The sequence below is a fragment of the Anomaloglossus baeobatrachus genome, chromosome 11, assembly GCF_048569485.1.
Source record: "Anomaloglossus baeobatrachus isolate aAnoBae1 chromosome 11, aAnoBae1.hap1, whole genome shotgun sequence".
Taxonomy (NCBI): Eukaryota; Metazoa; Chordata; class Amphibia; order Anura; family Aromobatidae; genus Anomaloglossus; species Anomaloglossus baeobatrachus.
This window is the reverse complement of record NC_134363.1, coordinates 13,769,670-13,787,599: the sequence shown is the minus strand read 5'-3', so window position 1 is coordinate 13,787,599 and position 17,930 is coordinate 13,769,670. Positions and strand designations below refer to the sequence as shown.

The 17,930-nt window shown below is 44.6% G+C and overlaps 1 protein-coding gene across 1 annotated transcript; it reads right to left on the bottom strand.

The window, feature by feature from the left end:
- Window positions 1-409: 409 nt before the first annotated feature.
- On the bottom strand, window positions 410-11,142 carry LOC142256590 (phospholipase A2 inhibitor gamma subunit A-like). Its single transcript, XM_075328345.1, has 5 exons — window positions 11,047-11,142; window positions 9,774-9,887; window positions 9,541-9,690; window positions 6,169-6,321; window positions 410-584 (listed from the first exon to the last, which is right to left on the bottom strand). Exons 1-5 carry the CDS (start codon window positions 11,096-11,098, stop codon window positions 472-474), a joined length of 582 nt encoding a protein of 193 aa, XP_075184460.1. The 5' UTR covers window positions 11,099-11,142; the 3' UTR covers window positions 410-471.
- Window positions 11,143-17,930: the final 6,788 nt, after the last annotated feature.

The window sequence follows — 17,930 nt, the reverse complement described above, 5'->3', positions numbered from 1 at the left end:
TGGAATAACCTATATACCTAAAGTATTCCTATACCTTTTTTAAGTTTCTTGTAATATAAACTAATTTTTTTTTTTGTTTACATTTATTATTTTTAGTTTGATTAATTATATATTCCAATTTCTCTGCATATCAACGATGGCAGTGATTTGTGTGAGCTGAATCTCTGAGCTGGAAATCTCTGCATAACAGGTGGTGTCAGCATATTGTGAGGCTCAGTGTAAAAACTGCAAGATTTCAAGAATATTTTGTTTTCTAATATAAATATTGATGAAAATTATAACAATACTACTTTTTTTCTTTACTAAAATAGATTTTCTCAAATGGATACATTTCACCTCTACTTAGTAGTCCTGGCTTTAGATATTTTTACCTTTGGATCAAGTCGTCAACAAACAACACATTGCTTTGTGAAAATTTATTAAAGTTTTCAGATAATCACATCTTAACTGAAATCTTATGATGCATTTTTTCTAGCAGATCAGTGTTTCTCTGTATTGTTCCTCCATCCCAATGGCGCTGTCAAAGTTGTTACAGCCATCAGAATTAACACAGCCTTGGATAGAATAGTCCACCACTGAGTTATCTGTAGAAAAAAAAACAATGGACATAATTAGGTAAAAGATCTACATTGTAATCTACTGTACATGCTTTAGTTTTGTACATAAAGTAAAACTTCTTCAAAGGAAATTTGTCAGTAGGATTTTACCCCCGCAATTATTTATATCTGCATGTAGATCTTTCAAAGAGAAGTCCAGCAATCAGCATTTTAATTGATATGGAAATGAGACTGAAGGACTATGGTAGATTTGAAGCCTTTGTCACTCCAGCTCTATTCTCAGTCCAGCACTGCTCCTGCTGCTTCACTGACTGCTCCTTTGCCTGACGTCACACAGCATAGAGGCTGTAAATGAAGCAGGAGGAGGCTGTGTTTGGTGGGCAATAGAGCTGGAGTGACGGATGTTTCAGATCTACCATAGCTGGTCAATTTGCATATCAATAGAAACACTAATTTGTTAGTCACACAGGAAGAGGCTCGCCATGTAAACACAATAAAAGTCTCCAAAAATACATAAACAAGTGCATCAATAGCCCCCCCAAAATGGGTTATTATTTATATGGTTATCTGGCAGTAGTATACATTTTTTAACGCGGACTAAAACTCATCAAAACAAGATATGTTTGCACATTTTGAGAAACGAGGAAAAATCCAATATCTGCAATCGATTAATAAATTAAAACTTGACTTTGTTAGTGTTCCATAAGATCAGACAGATAAAAGCACGTAAAAGACTAATAATATGATAAATGTCCACAAGATGGTGCCATGATATCACAATAATATTGAAACTGTAATGCATATACTCTAAATGTATCATGTGTGATCAGCCATATAAACCATAAAGAGCGAACTGTGCGTCGGGGTGGAGGGACCAAGGCACACAGCACCTTATCCTCAGGTAATTACCATAGCTCTGTTTGACTCATGTTATGTCCTGTATGGTTTATATGGCTGCTTACATGTGATACAAATTATGTAGAGTATATATGTACCTCCCCGCGGCCTTGGCTGCCGAGCCACTTGGATCCGTGCTCGTGTACTGCGGGTGGTGGCTCGAGTCTCTCACGGACCCGGGGTCACGTTGCTCTGCAAGGGGGTTGGCGTTACACGTGGGGATGTGGGGGTGTTTGGGTTTGAGGTGATAGTTTGTGACGCCACCCACAGGTTGTGGTGATCGTGGGCACCACCGCTGCGGTGAAGGTACGGGGACTCCCGGGAGCGGTGTAGTGGCGCAACTAGGTGTTGACCCCTCCGTGGGCAGGGGATGTTGGTCCCAGGGCCCAGTTGGCCGAGGGCCGTGGTGCAGGGCGCGGTGTTGTGGTGCAGCACGGTGCGGTGCCTGATGGCACTGGTGTACTCACTCTGACACAAGACACTGGAGTCGCTGGTAAACCAAACGGAGTGATGAACGGGGCCCGCAGCCGGCTGCAGCTTTTCCAGTTAGGGTGGCAATGTCTGCCTTTTTCCTGCACCTGTATGTGAATCTTGACTCCTGTGCCTGGGCACCGGTAGTCTGCTCCCCGGCGTATAAGTGTCATAGGAGCACGTTTGCCCGCAGACGCTGGCCCTTTGGATCTCTTGCCTTTGGCGGTGGCACTTATCCGGATGGGTTGGGCTGGTGCCTTCAATCGGGACTTAGGTGGGAATGAACCCCTGAGGTCCAGACTGCAATCAGTTGATTTGACTATGGTAGTGGCTTATAGCCTAGTTCGGGGTCTGAGTACCCTGCCTGGGCTCCGGTATCCAGTTGGCTCCCCGGTTCAGTTCCGGCGGGCCACTACCCTGCCCCGGTCCCTTACGGTTCCGCCGGTCGTATTCCCAGTCTCCTGCAGGCGGCCACAACCGTCTGCCTTCTTGCCAATGGTGACTGGGCTCCAACCCAGCCGCCGGAGTAGTCTTTGGCAGGCCTGAGCACAGGTCTGCTTCTGGACACAACCTCCCTCAACTCCCTCCAACTTGACTCTCCAGAGCCAGACTACTACTCTCCTCTACTGCTCAGCTCGGCTCTGCCCAACTACTGTGTTTTCCTGCCTCCAGGCCTGTGAACTATTCAGTGGGTGAAACCAACTGCCTGGCTCCACCACCCCTGGTGTGGACATCAAACCTGGAGGGTGGTGACAAGGTTTTTGTGTTTGACTGGTGTTACCTAACTGGAAGGGGTGTGATATTGTGTGTGACTACCTGGGACGACCTGGATAGTCCAGGGCGTCACATTCCCCCTTGGTTTAATGCAGACCGTCCGTGGGCTGCCCGTCCATCACCGGTTTTATTTTTCTGTAAAAGTAAAACAAATAATCAACATTTTGTAAACAGTATGCATTACTTTGTCAAATCTTCCCTCACGGGAGGCACATTCTTGAACCGTTACAAACGGGAACATTTTTATTAATAACAAGGGAATGGGTCCATGTCCTTCCGCTTTCCCACCCAAGCAACCTAGCCCTGATGCTGCCCCTAAGAAGTGGGCAGCACCCCTTTTCTCCAGTCCGGAAACAGGAACCTGGCCAGGCTACCCAAGCGGGAACGTATACGGTGTTTCGCACCCGGCAGTCATTCAGAGGCCCCACGTCCAAGGGAACCCCTGACCTGGAGGATGGTCACCGGTTCTGATGGTGACCGGACCCCAGCCTGCTCTGCTGCGGGTCCCTCCTCCAACCAGCCTCTCCGGAGACTGTCAGTTGTGGGAAGGGCAATGGGGGCATTATTTACAAACCCAAAAGTTATTGCGTGGCCTGCAAGTTCTCGGCCTTGTTCATGATTACTCATGCAGGGCTTAGGAGGTTGTGAAACGGGGACAACATCAGTCCCAACAGGGACGGGCACTTCAGTAACTAACGGGCTACCACAAAACAAACTGTTGGTCCCAACGGGGACTGTCCTTTTTTTGCAACGGGACTCCACTGCCTTACTCTTCATAGTAAGAGGGTGGCAAGGAGGTTCGGACGTGCAGCTGAGCACCCATGCACGCCCTCCTTACACCCAAGGCTTGCACGGAGATTTGGGACATCTGGGATTCATGGGTCTCACCGTGAACGGGTCCTGCCTCCTGACGGGTTGGCGGGTCTGGAAAGGTTTGATCCTGCCGGGGTGCTTTCCCCGAGGCGGGCCTCTCGTTCAACCGCACCACAGCTGCCATCTTTTGTATCTCCTGCTTCCAGCCCAGAGCTTGCTGCATCGACTCGACCCGTACCTGGATACAGAACTGCGCCAACTTTCTTTCCAGCCATGTCGCCGTCCCTGGCGGCAACCGGCCCCATGCCGCCTTAGCTTCAGCGTCTTGGGCGGGTGCTGCTCCCGTGGCCCACACGAGAATGGTAGCTTCTCCTTTTCCACTGGTGGTCTTCCCTGCAGGCGGATCTCCTCGGGCCGGTGAAGATGTCAGCGGGTCAGGCGGGGGAGCTATGGCGGCCGGTGCGGGCTTTAGGGCTTCGGGCTGCTCGGACGGGGTGGACATGGTGCTGCACCTTCGGGGTCCAGGAACAAGACGGATGCAGAGTCCTGGCATCCCTGCTTCCTATCCCCGTGATCACATGAGGCCAGATCTTTGTCCGCCCCACCTTGGTCTTTCTACAGCACTTCTCTCTTTGGGGGCGGGGCTTCACTTTCGCGCCTTCACTACTTGGGGAAGACGACTCGAGCGGGAAACTTTCGCGCCCAAGATGCCGGCTCTTCAGATTTTTCAGCGGGACGCCGCTGACGGGGACTACAAGGCGCACTTCTACTGGTAAGTAGACCAGTTTTATCCTGTTCGTGACGCCAGAAGAGTCGATGTGTACCGCCCCGCGGCATCGGTTGTGACCGCTGAGCCGCTCGTATCCGTGCTTGTGTACTACGGGTGGTGGCTCGAGCCTCTCACGGACCCGGGGGTCACGTCGCTCTGCAAGGGGTTTGGCGTTACACGTGGGGATGTGGGGGTGTTTGGGTTTGAGGTGATAGTTCATGACGCCACCCACGGGTTGTGGTGATCGTGGGCACCACCGCTGCGGTGAAGGTACGGGGACTCCCGGGAGCGGTGTAGTGGCGCAACTAGGTGTTGACCCCTCCGTGTGCAGGGGATGTTGGTCCCGGGGCCTGGTTGGCCGAGGGCCGGGGTGCAGGGCGCGGTGTTGCGGTGCAGCGCCTGATGGCACTGGTATACTCACTCTGACACAAAACACTGGAGTCGCTGGTAAACCAAACAGAGTGATGAACGGGACTCGCAGCTGGCTGCAGCTTTTCCAGTTAGGGTGGCAATGTCCGCCTTTCTCCTGCACCTGTATGTGAATCTTGACTCCTGTTCCTGGGCACCGGTAGTCTGCTCCCCGGCATATAAGTGTCATAGGAGCCCGTTTACCCGCAGACGCTGGCCCTTTGGATCTCTTGCCTTTGGCGGTGGCACTTATCCGAACGGGTTGGGCTGTTGTCTTCAATCGGGACTTAGGTGGGAATGAACCCCTGAGGTCCAGACCGCAATCAGTTGATTTGACTATGGTGGTGGCTTATAGCCTAGTTCGGGGTCTGAGTACCCTGCCTAGTGCTCTGGTATTCAGTTGGCTCCCCAGTTCAGTTCCGGCGGGCCACTACCCTGCCCCGGTCCCTTACGGTTCCACCGGTCTTATTCCCGGTCTCCTGCAGGCGGCCACGACCGTCTGCCTCCTTGCCAATGGTGACTGGGTTCCAGCCCAGCCACCGGAGTAGTCTTTGGCAGGCCTGAGCACAGGTCTATTTCTGTACACAACCTCCCTCAACTCCCTCCAACTTGACTCTCTAGAGTCAGACTACTACTCTCCTCTACTGCTCAGCTAGGCTCTGCACAACTACTGTGTGTTCCCGCCTCCAGGCCTGTAAACTCCTTGGTGGGTGGAGCCAACCGCCTGGCTCCACCCCCCCTGGTGTGGACATCAAACCTGGAGGGTGGTGACAAGGTTTTTGTGTTTGACTGGTGTTACCTAACTGGAAGGGGTGTGATGTTGTGTGTGACTACCTGGGACGACCTGGATAGTCCAGGGCATCACATATACACTACAGGTTTAATATTAAATACCGGTTGTATAATTAAAAACGCCAGCTCAAGACACGAAAAACAAGTGGTCACTGAGCCTCATAACCCAAAAAATGAGAACGGAACAGGTCTCGAAAAATGGCAAAAAAAAACAAAATTCTTTTTTTGGACAAACGTCAGAACTTTTTTTTAACCCTTTAGGTAAAAGTATACATGTTTGGTATCCACAAACTTGTACCAACATGAGGCATCATAAGGACACGTTAGTTTTACCATATACTAAACAGGGTGCATAAAAGGCCCCAAAAACTATCATGCAAGTGCACTTTTTTTGCAATTTCACCGCACTTGGAATTTTTTTACTGTGTTCCAGTTCACTATTTGGGAAAATTAATGGTTTCATTCAAAAGTACAACTTGTTTCGCATAAAACAAGCCCTTATATGGCAATATTGACAGAAAAAAAATAAAAAGTTATGGCTCTTGGAAGAAGGCTAGGAAAAAATGAAAAAGGAAAAATTGCCAGCGAGTAAAGGGGTTAAACAGGCACAATTGGTGCTAACACCAGTCGTGACCACTGTTCTAAAACTTATGATATTTATAGGGTTAAAAAATAGACCTTTCTCACCTGGATTTCTCACTTTTCCTCTATATTCAACACACCGGTCCATTGATCCAGTGCAGTTAATAGTCTTGCCGTAATTCTCACACTTCTCCAAAGTCCCTCTACAGACGGCGGATGGACAGATTTTACCATTCGGTGCAGGGTCTTCTTTCGGAACTTTAGAAATAGATACAATTATTGACTTAATAAAAATACGTTAAAAAAATTGTTCTAATGCCATGAGAGCCATTGCAAACAGTAATTGCGACCATGCAGAAAGCGCGAAGATCGAAGGGACATAGGGAAGTGTTGGGAAGGAAATAATATTATATCATGTGGATTTTTTATTTATTTTTTTAAATAATTTTAATGAGATCATTAAGGAGTTGATTGAACATCAGTTCTGCATAGGTTCCTCTGTTTGTTGTCATAAAACCCTTGGTTCCAGATTATTACAAAGTAATACATTTCCTATTACCAAAACACAGAATATGTAACTGCACAGTTCTGTCTCTTCTCTAGACCTGCAGTTCTCTATCCTACTATGTTAAATAGGTTTGTACTAGATTCCAATCTCTGAACATTTATGCATTCACTGGCAATAAATCAAAGTGGACTGAAACACAGAATATATTTTGTATTACTGAAACACAGAAAATGGAACTGCACAGTTCTGTCTCTTCTCTTGACCTGCAATTCTTTATCCTACTGTGTAGATAGTTACTACACTGTGTGCAGAATTATTAGGCAAGTTGTATTTTAGAGAATTTTTTTATTATTGATCAACAACTATGTTCTCAATCAACCCAAAAGACTCATAAATATCAAAGCTTAATATTTTTGGCAGTTGGAGTTGGTTTTTTTTTTTAGATTTGGCTATCTTAGGAGGATTTCTGTTTGTGCAGGTAACTATTACTGTGCAGAATTATTAGGCAACTTAAAAAACAAATCTATTCCCATCTCACTTGTTTATTTTCACCAGGTAAACCAATATAACTGCACAAAATTTAGAAATAAACATTTCTGACATGCAAAAACAAAACCCCAAAAAATGAGTGACCAATATAGCCCCCTTTCTTTCTGATGACACTCACCAGCGACCATCCATAGATTCTGTCATTGCTTGATCTGTTTACCATCAACATTGCGTGCAGCAGCCACCACAGCCTCCAGACACTGCTCCCAGAGGTGCACTGTTTTCCCTCCCTGTAGATCTCACATTTTATGAGGGACCACAGGTTCTCTATGGGGTTCAGATCAGGTGAACAAGGGGACCATGTCATTATTTTTTCATCTTTTAGACCTTTTTTGGCCAGCCACGCTGTGGAGTAGTTGGATGCATGTGATGGAGCATTGTCCTGCATGAAAATCATGTTTTTCTTGAACGATAGTGACTTCTTCCTGTACCACTGCTTGAAGAAGTTGTCTTCCAGAAACTGGCAGTAGGTCTGGGAGTTGAGCTTCACTCCATCCTCAACCCGAAAAGGTCCCTCAAGTTCATCTTTGAGTTTACCAGCCCATAACAACAATATAGCAAGGATTAAAATGTAACTTTTAATGTTTTCTGTCTAAAAACAATAGACCTTAATAGAGTAATAGATAAAGTGCAGTGCATAAACAATAGTGATAATAAAAGGATGGATCTCACCTGATATGTCTCTCCCGAGCAGATCACACACCACCGGAACGAACCACAGGCGGAAGAGGGCAAAATCAGACAAAAGGGGAGGGACCAGCAATTTCAATAATTCCTACCCCTGTCGTGCCCATGCAAAATGCTTCCGCCCTTACAAGGGCGGTCCCACTGGCCCCTAGCACACACACAGAAATCGAGCTGTGTGTGAACACATATGCGACCAACGTGCTGTGTGTTGTATATTCCTGCCATTGCAGGTTGTACATATTAATCTCCCCTGATGAACTCTCTGGTAATGCGGAGAGGGAAACGTGTTGGGAGGGGTATATCTCCATTGGGGTAGCTTGACCTGACTTGGGTGCTGCCCTTGTAAGGGCGGAAGCATTTTGCATGGGCACGACAGGGGTAGGAATTATTGAAATTGCTGGTCCCTCCCCTTTTGTCTGATTTTGCCCTCTTCTGCCTGTGGTTCGTTCCGGTGGTGTGTGATCTGCTCGGGAGAGACATATCGGGTGAGATCCATCCTTTTATTATCACTATTGTTTATGCACTGCACTTTATCTATTATTCTATTAAGGTCTATTGTTTTTAGACAGAAAACATTAAAAGTTACATTTTAATCCTTGCTATATTGTTGCTCATATCAGGATTTCGGTTGCACCTTGTTGCCTCTAGGCAATTTTGCTTTTCTATTTACCAGACCATACCAGTGCCCACCTCCACCTTGCTGGTGTCTGAGTCGGAGTGGACCTCTCTGGCCTTTACTGATCCAGCCTCTGGCCCATCCATCTGGCCCATCAAGAGTCACTCTCACTTCATCAGTCCATAAAATCTTTGAAAAATCATTCTTAAGATATTTCTTGGCCCAGTCTTGAGGTTTTATCTTATGTTTCTTGGTCAGAGGTGGTGGTTTTCAGCCTTCCTTATCTTGGCCATGTCCCTGAGTATGGCACACCTTGTGCTTTTTGATACTCCAGTAACGTTGCAGCTCTGAAATATGACCTAACTGGTGGCAAATGGCATCTTGGCAGCTTCACGCTTGATTTTCCTCAATTCATGGGCAGTTATTTTGCGCCTTTTTTGCCCAACACGCTTCCTGCGACCCTGTTGGCTATTTGCCATGAAACGCTTGATTGTTCGGTGATCACGCTTCAAAAGTTTGGCAATTTCAAGACTGCTGCATCCCTCTGCAAGACATCTCACAATTTTGGACTTTTCAGAGCCCGTCAAATCTCTCTTCTGACCCATTTTGCCAAAGGAAAGGAAGTTGCCTAATAATTAAGCACCCCTTATATAGGGTGTTGTGTCATTACACCGCACCCCTCCTCATTACAGAGGTGCACATCACCTGATTTACTTAATTGGTAGTTGGCCCTCAGCCTATACAGTTTGGAGTAGGACAACATGTATAAAAAGTATCATGTGGTCAAAATACTCATTTGCCTAATAATTCTGCCCACAGTGTAGATTCCAACCTCTGAACGTTTTTCCATTCACTGGCAATAAACAAAAATGGACTGAAACACAGAATATATTTTCTAGTACTTGGACACAGAAGATGGAACTGCACAGTTCTTTCTCTTCTCTATTTTATCATGTTAAATAGGTTTGCACTAGATTCCAACTTCTGAACATTTTTGCATTCACTGTCAATAAATGGAACTGAACTGAAACACAGAATATCAAAATTTATGTACACCATTGGGGTTTTGCTTTTCAGTTAGTGATTAGCCCATACTCCTTACCAATGTGACACTTACAATTATATTTATCAGTGTTGCACAAGTGCCCAGAACAGCAATTCAGGTGAAATCGATACTTCACATCTTTATGCGGAATTACAATGCCATTGGATCCACACAAAGTGTCATTGGCACATCCTTTATATATAGACTTATAAGTGTTTTTGCCTACAAAAAACAGTAAAAAGATGTCACAAAACCAGATCTGAGATGGAGCTACTTTAATTTTGGAAGAATTGAGTTGTACCCACCGTTACAAAAGAATTGGCAGGCGGTCATACATTTACCTCCGATGCATTCAATCTCAGTCTGATTACATGTCGTGGAGTTGGGAGAGTAACAGAAATAACATTTATAGGAAAAGACTGGAAAATAAATGAGACAATTCTGTGATGCTATGGATATTCAGGAGAAATGGAAAATATTCTGGTAGTCATTACAGTCATGTTTTATATAATCATATATATTCATTTCCAATTAGATACGGACATTGGTCATTAACAGAATTGTTACCCTGATCATATAGTGAGTTGGATTCTTTTGAAGGCGTTGTCCACAACTTTACATTGATGGCCTAACCTTAGGATAGGTCATCAATGTCTGATCGGCTGGGGTCCAACACCCGGCACCCCGATGATAAGCTGTTCTTGGTGCCGGCGTTGTAGGTGAAGAGCTTGTCCACTACTATATATTGATGGCCTACCCTTCGGATAAGTCATCAATGTCTGATTGGACAGGATCCGACACCCAGCACCCAACAATCAGCTGCTCTCTGTGCTGGTGGCGGCAGAGGGTGAAGAGCATGTCCCCTACTTTACACCAATGGCCTAACCTTAGGATAGGTCATCAATGTCTGATCGGCTGGGGTCAAAAACCCGGCACCCCGATGATAAGCTGTTCTTGGTGCCGGTGTTGCAGGTGAAGCGCTTGTCCACTACTATATATTGATGGCCTACCCTTATGATAAGTCATCAATGTCTGATTGGCGAGGATCCGACACCCAGCACCCGAAAATCAGCTGCTCTCTGTGCTGGTGGCGGCAGAGGGTGAAGAGCATGTCCCCTACTTTACACCAATGGCCTAACCTTAGGATAGGTCATCAATGTCTGATCGGCTGGGGTCAAAAACCCGGCACCCCGATGATAAGCTGTTCTTGGTGCCGGCGTTGCAGGTGAAGAGCTTGTCCACTACTATATATTGATGGCCTACCCTTATGATAAGTCATCAATGTCTGATTGGCGAGGATCCAACACCCAGCATCCGACAATTAGATGTTCTTGGTGGCGGCAATGCTCCTTTCCTTAGTTGCTCCGTCTTCTGATAGTGGCCTTGGCTGGGTACTGCACATCCGCCTCACATTGAAATCAAAAGGAGAAGGATGTGCAGTCCTAAAGACATCATATTTTCGAGAAATGTGCATAATCTAAAGAAGTTTGCATTTAATAGTAGCATAAATCTGTGGGAAATGTGAAGACTAAAGTTACACTATGTGTATATGCTGTGAAGTGTCTACACATGTCTTACCTGAGCCGGCAAGAGCGGAGATCATGCAAAGCAAAGTCACCAGGTTCTTCATTGCGGATGATGGGCGTCTTCTCGGATTCTCTTTTGCTCATCCTGTTGTCTGTATACAGGGATCATATAATTATATGTATATATACATATATACTTTCAGAAAGGTAAAGAAACTATTGAATCATGGGATGGATGAGATCTCTCCGAGATTACCAGGGCACAACACGCATTCCAAGTTTTCATGGTAGGACATTATCCAGGGTAACAATGAAAATGTCACATAACATGAGGCTTTCATTAGTATTTCTGTCAATTTGTTCGCACCCAAAAAGAAAACAGTTGTGTCTTGTTTGTTTTCGTGCAAAATTTAATTGTTTTAATTCAGAATACCAGGAAAATATATTTACCTTCCCCTAGGAATTGTGAGTGGAACGGCTTTTGGTTGTGTGCGCAAGTGTCTTCATGTTTGTTTCTCGTTCAGGCACCTAAAGCTCTAAAATTATAGTGTAATAAATTAATTAACTAATCGCTCCTACATTAATGGCCTCAATTGTTAAACCAGGCTCCTGTAATTAACAGAGCAGCTCTGACAGTGGGCGAGACAATGGTGGGCTCTACACTCGTCACGGCGCTCAGTTTAAGGGCTGGTGCACACCACCGATTCTCTCATCCGAGCGCTATCCAAGGTTTCACAGATATTCTATGTGGCTGTGCATATGCCCGATTTTTTCCTCAGACGGCGTTTCAGTTCAAAATCCCCAACGCAAGTCTATGGGGGGGTGGAAAACTTTGGACCACACTCGAATGACATCCAAGTCCAATTTTCTCAAACCGGCATAACACAGAGGGCGGAGACAATTTTTTTTTGCTTTCCACCTCCGAGAAAAACTGATCTCACTCTGATCAGAGTCTGATTAGCATACTCAGAGTGTTTTTCTCAGATGGATAAAAAACTGTGGTCTGACTGTCATGCGATTTGCAGCTTTGCACGCACCTGGTGGCATGGCATTGTCAGATACTATTCACACTACAGAGTCTGACAAGCAACCTGAGGCTTCTGGATTGTTCAGCCAGAGCCGGACGTCGGCTGATTCAGGTTCACTGGTCTTCAGCTCTGCAGGAGTAAATTCCTGCAGACTGGGGAGCAGGACCTAAGAGCTCAGGTTACTAATTGCCTCGTGCAGCTATCGGCTTCCTTCCTGTATACGCCGATGATAGCTTCAGCTTTATCTCCTGTGATCCTGGTTTTGTTGATTTTCCTGTTTATGGTGATCTGTGTTTCACCTTTGAGTGGTGTGAGTGTTCCCCTGTTGTGTGTTACTTCCCCCCTTTTTGTTGTTCCCCAGTAGACATATTGTGTTTTGAGAGCTGCATGTACGAGTTTTAGTTCTCCTTTGTCTGTGTCATTTTGTGGGATTTTGTCTTGTTTTCTGGCCCTTCCCGAGGGTGTGGGAAAGGGGAGTAAGATCAGGGCTCAGGCAGACGTTAGGGTCATGCAGGGGGCTCAGACCTGGTTACCATCAAACGTACCTCTGAGATAAGGGACAGAGCAGGGACTCAAGTCTGAGGGCCAGCCTAGGGCCCCTGTCCTGTCACTACATAACCCGTGACACTGACCCTATCCTAAGTTTATGTGCATTTCAAAGTTTTTTTGCTAAGTTTTTGGTGCCAAAACAGAGTGGAACCTAAACGCTTTTGAGCAGTTTTGAGTTTCTTAGAAGGCTTTGGATCATTTCTGCTCCAGAACCTCCTTAATAAACTCTGTGTACACAAACCATAATGATTGAGTTTTAACTACTATTTCATGTTAACAGTAGATGATGGCTGTAATACATAGCCATCACCTGCCCATAACTACAGCAGCTGGAGCTTTCTCTGGCCTTTATAGGATAATTATATAAATGCAGCAGTCAGTCTCTGACAGTTGTGTTTGAACGGCGCTAGCGCTGGGGCACATGGTCTTTGTTGCTGCCATCTTGGTGCTCCAATGAAGCCTATAGTAAGGTTCAGCGGGTAAGTGAAAACTGCAACATTTCAAGAATTAAATCATACAGAGACAACACATTACTCAGTATTTACTGACGCTTTTGCAATATCACATCTAAAATCCTTAAATTATTTATCAGAAATACTGTAGCAAAGAAGATCACAGCTCAGGAGACAGCTCCTACCTGAATGGACATGCAAAGTAGACATAGTCTCTCTATTGAATCCATACTGTGCTATGTGTGAGAGCTCTCACACTGAAGCTGTACGATGACCAGACTAGTCGTAGGTATGGATCCATGCTCAACAACCTCATATATGCCCATAAAGCAGTTTGGCTTGGGTCAACAGACATGTGATCAGTACATTGGGGACCACACTTGGATTATGAGACATGGATTTGTGACGACAGCTTTAGACAGACCAGAGAATGATGATTAGGATTGAAGGTAGTTAGTATATTCATTGACTACAACTGGATTTTGTCGTAAGGTCTAACACTCAAGTCACTCCCTGTGTTCTTCTTGTTATGACTGAGCCCTACGGCTAACAAGTGAATGAACAGGTTAGGAGAGAAGTTAAATATCATATCACTTTCCTCTCCAGCTGACCACTGTCATCCATTTGGTCTACTTCTTTCTGCTGTTGCATGCCGAATCTCTGTCCCCTTCACTATAGCCAGGACTTCCAGCCTAGTACTGGATGTTAGAAGCTTCTAAAGTATTTCATGACTTCATGACATGCAAACATAATGATCTTCAAGACCTGATTTCAGCTGGAAATCTTGGCATCTAAGGAAGAAGCAAGACTAAGGGGTACTTTGCACATTACGACATCGCAGGTGCGATGTTGGTGGGGTCAAATTGAAAGTTATGCACATCCGGCATCGCTGTTGACATCGTAGTGTGTAAAGCCTAGATGATACGATTAACGAGCGCAAAAGCGTCGTAATCGTATCATCGACGTAGCGTTGGCGTAATCCATAATTACGTTGACGCGACGGTCCGATGTTGTTCCTCGTTCCTGCAGCAGCACACATTGCTGTGTGTGAAGCCACAGGAGTGAGGAACATCTCCTACCGTCGTCACCGCGGCTCTCATCGGCTATGCGGAAGGAAGGAGGTGGGCGGGATGTTTACATCCTGCTCATCTCCGCCCCTCCGCTCCTATTGGCCACCTGCCGTGTGACGTCGCAGTGATGCCGTACGACCCGCCCCCTTAATAAGGAGGCAGGTCGCCGGCCAGAGCGACGTCCCAGGACAGGTGAGTCCATGTGAAGCTGCCGTAGCGATAATGTTCGCTACGGCAGCTATCACAAGGATATCGCAGCTGCGACGGGGGCGGGGACTATCGTGCTCGGCATCGCAGCATTGGCTTGCGATGTCGCAGCGTGCAAAGTACCCCTTATGGTGTGCGGTGGTGGAAACAAAGGGACCAGACAGTGGAACGACTGAAGCGTTTAGTGGTGAGGTATTAGGGTTTTTTATGTAAGCGGTTCACCAAATTGGCAGACATGGGTATTTTTTGCAAATTGTATCAAAAAGTGGTCAAATGTGTGGGGAACTGTGAATTTCAAGAAAATCAACTCAGATCGAGTCTGTCATCTCTAGTGACAATCTATAATATAGGGAAAGTAAGAAAATGGCAAAATACTGAAAAGAGTCCCAGTCCCTTTATACACCCTCTGCTACCTGTAAAAGGTGCCAGTCATTCTTGATTCATTTGGATTCTGGTCTTGGATGATGGAGGAGCTGCTGTTACCCTCTGCTGTAGTTGCTATGGTAGCTGCAGTCTTGATTCTGAATGCAGAATTCTGTTGTTTTTCCCCTGTCTGTCTTCTTTCCTGGTGTGTTGTTTCAGTGCAGTGGGGAGGCTAACATCCCTCACCTGCCCACTCCTTAGCCAGTGACTATTGTATGGTCATATTAGGGCTTCAGGTTCCGGATCGGCAACAGGTGAGGAACCTGTATACGGATTGGCTAGGAGTGCAGGGTACAGCGGCAGGTCAGTGGAGGAGGGCCCACAATTGTTAAAGTATCTACAGTGTACCCCTTGTCATGATATTTTCCCCTTTTAAGTTGTGTGTTTGGCCTCACGATGGACTCTTTCCTAGTCCATGTGTGATAGCAGGTAAATAGCATTTTTGTGATATGGGACAGATTCAGTTTAAATAGCCCTAAAATCCTTTTCTGAATCATACACAGTAAATCTCTGTCCTCATTCCCGAACGTGTAAATGTAAAGAGTACCTCGGAGTGTCCCAGTGTGAGCTCACTTGTCTCCTAGGATCTACCATAGTGGGAGGAAGGAGGATTATGTGGTCCAGTCTCTTGGCTAGTTAGACTGGACGCTAGGTCTACATGATGAGTGGGTTTTTTGAGTTCTAGCAGCAGGCACAGTTTTCCCTGGCCCACTGCCACGGCCTCTGTATGCTCCAGCTTACTGCACACCTTGAGCATTTCAAAGTAGGCATGCAATAAGACTGGTATTAATAGAGATTAGAATATACAGAATATATATACAGTCATATGAAAAAGTTTGGGCACCCCTATTAATGTTAACCTTTTTTCTTTATAACAATTTGGGTTTTTACTATTTCAGTTTCATATATCTAATAACTGATGGACTCAGTAATATTTCTGGATTGAAATGAGGTTTATTGTACGAACAAAAAATGGGCAATCCGCATTTAAACAAAATTTGACCGGTGCAAAATTATGGGCACCCTTATCAATTTCTTGATTTGAACACTCCTAACTACTTTTTACTGACTTACTAAAGCACTAAATTGGTTTTGTAACCTCATTGAGCTTTGAATTTCATAGGCAGGTGTATCCAATCATGAGAAAAGGTATTTAAGGTGGCCACTTGCAAGTAGTTCTCCTATTTGAATTTCCTATGAAGAGTGGCATCATGAGCTCCTCAAAACAACTCTCAAATTATCTGAAAACAAAGATTATTCAACATAGTTGTTCAGGGGAAGGTACAAAAAGTTGTCTCAGAGATTTACACTGTCAGTTTCCACTGTGAGGAACATAGTAAGGAAATGGAAGAACACAGGTACAGTTCTTGTTAAGCCCAGAAGTGGCAGGCCAAGAAAAATATCAGAAAGGCAGAGAAGAAGAATAGTGAGAACAGTCAAGGACAATCCACAGACCGCCTCCAAAGACCTGCATCATCATCTTGCTGCAGATGGTGTCAATGTGCATCGGTCAACAATACAGCGCACGTTGCACAAGGAGAAGCTGTATGGGAGAGTGATGGGAAAGAAGCCGTTTCTGCAAGCACGCCACAAACAGAGTTGCCTGAGGTATGCAAAAGCACATTTGGACAAGCCAGTTACATTTTGGAAGAAGGTCCTGTGGACTGATGAAACAAAGATTGAGTTGTTTGGTCATACAAAAAGGCGTTATGTATGGAGGCAAAAAAAATATGTCATTCCAAGAAAAGCACTTGCTACCCACAGTAAAATTTGGTGGAGGTTCCATCATGCTTTGGGGCTGTGTGGCCAATGCTGGCACCGAGAATCTTGTTAAAGTTGAGGGTCGCATGGATTCAACTCAGTATCACCAGATTCTTGACAATAATGTGCAAGAATCAGTGACAAAGTTGAAGTTACGCAGGGGATGGATATTTCAGCAAGACAATGATCCAAAACACCACTCCAAATCTACTCAGGCATTCATGCAGAAGAACAATTACAATGTTCTGGAATGGCCATCCCAGTCCCCAGACCTGAATATCATTGAACATCTGTGGGATGATGTGAAGTGGCTGTCCATGCTCGGTGACCATCAAACATACCTGAACTGGAATTGTTTTGTAAACAGGAATGGTCAAAAATACCTTCATCCAGGATCCAGGAGCTCATTAAAAGCTACAGGAAGCGACTAGAGGCTGGGGTTTCTGCAAAAGGAGGATCTACAAAATATTAATGTCACTTTTATGTTGAGGTGCCCATACTTTTGCACCGGTCAAATTTTGTTTAAATGCGGATTGCACATTTTCTGTTAGTACAATAAACCTCATTTTAATCCAGAAATATTACTCAGTCCATCACTTATTAGATATATGAAACTGAAATAGCAAAAACCCAAATTGTTATAAAGAAAAAAGGTTAACATTAATAGGGGTGCCCAAACTTTTTCATATGACTGTATATACACACACACTCCCTGGGGGAAAAGTTTTTCAGCCCTTTCACTTAGTGTATTGGTTTTACCAGTGTAGGAATCCTTCCAAATGATAAAGAAAATTGTTTCTGAGGTCCTCATCTACATCTTATCAGCTCCCTGATAAAGTGACTTATGAATCGCAAGTTGGAGCGCAAGGCACCCAGCAAACACTGGTATACACAGGTATTGGAAAGCTTTGTATTTATTTAATTATTTTTTACTTGAAGTCAAATGTGGGACACTGGTTCATCAAAACCATTTCATATATGTAAGTGCAATATTTCAGTCCTGTAATGTTTTACCCCAATTTATATGTGTTTTATAATAATTAAAAATACAGGTTTTATAAATAGATTGTAAATGAAAATAATATATTAAACAGTTTTCTTGTGTATATTTATATATTAGTAATTTATTGTGATTCATTTTTAAACTATATAGGGCAGTGCATTGTGGCCTTATTACATTTATATGTATTATTGCAAATATAATTGTTAAATATTTATGTGATGGCATTCTATTTAAATCTTTATGTATTGAATGGTGATTTTGATATTTATTTAGATCATTTGTATGTAATTAATTAATTAGAGGGGTTATTTATCTCAGCGTTATTTAACCGGTTGTTTAGCGTCCTTGGTTGCATAGTTAGGCACTCTGTTGATAGTAATCAATAATGAATACATTATTTGTAAAATGTGTTGTTTTTTAATAGTAAAAAATTCTGTTTTATC

What these genes read in the sequence shown, in the direction of transcription:
- LOC142256590 (XM_075328345.1), bottom strand. Translation starts at nt 11,098, where the DNA reads ATGAAGAACCTGGTGACTTTGCTTTGCATGATCTCCGCTCTTGCCGGC. An exon ending in CTCCGCTCTTGCCGGCTCAG is followed by an intron (nt 9,888 to 11,046) that starts GTAAGACATGTG and finishes TTTATTTTCCAG; the next exon opens with TCTTTTCCTATAAATGTTAT. An exon ending in AGGAAAAGTGAGAAATCCAG is followed by an intron (nt 585 to 6,168) that starts GTGAGAAAGGTC and finishes TTTTTTCTACAG; the next exon opens with ATAACTCAGTGGTGGACTAT.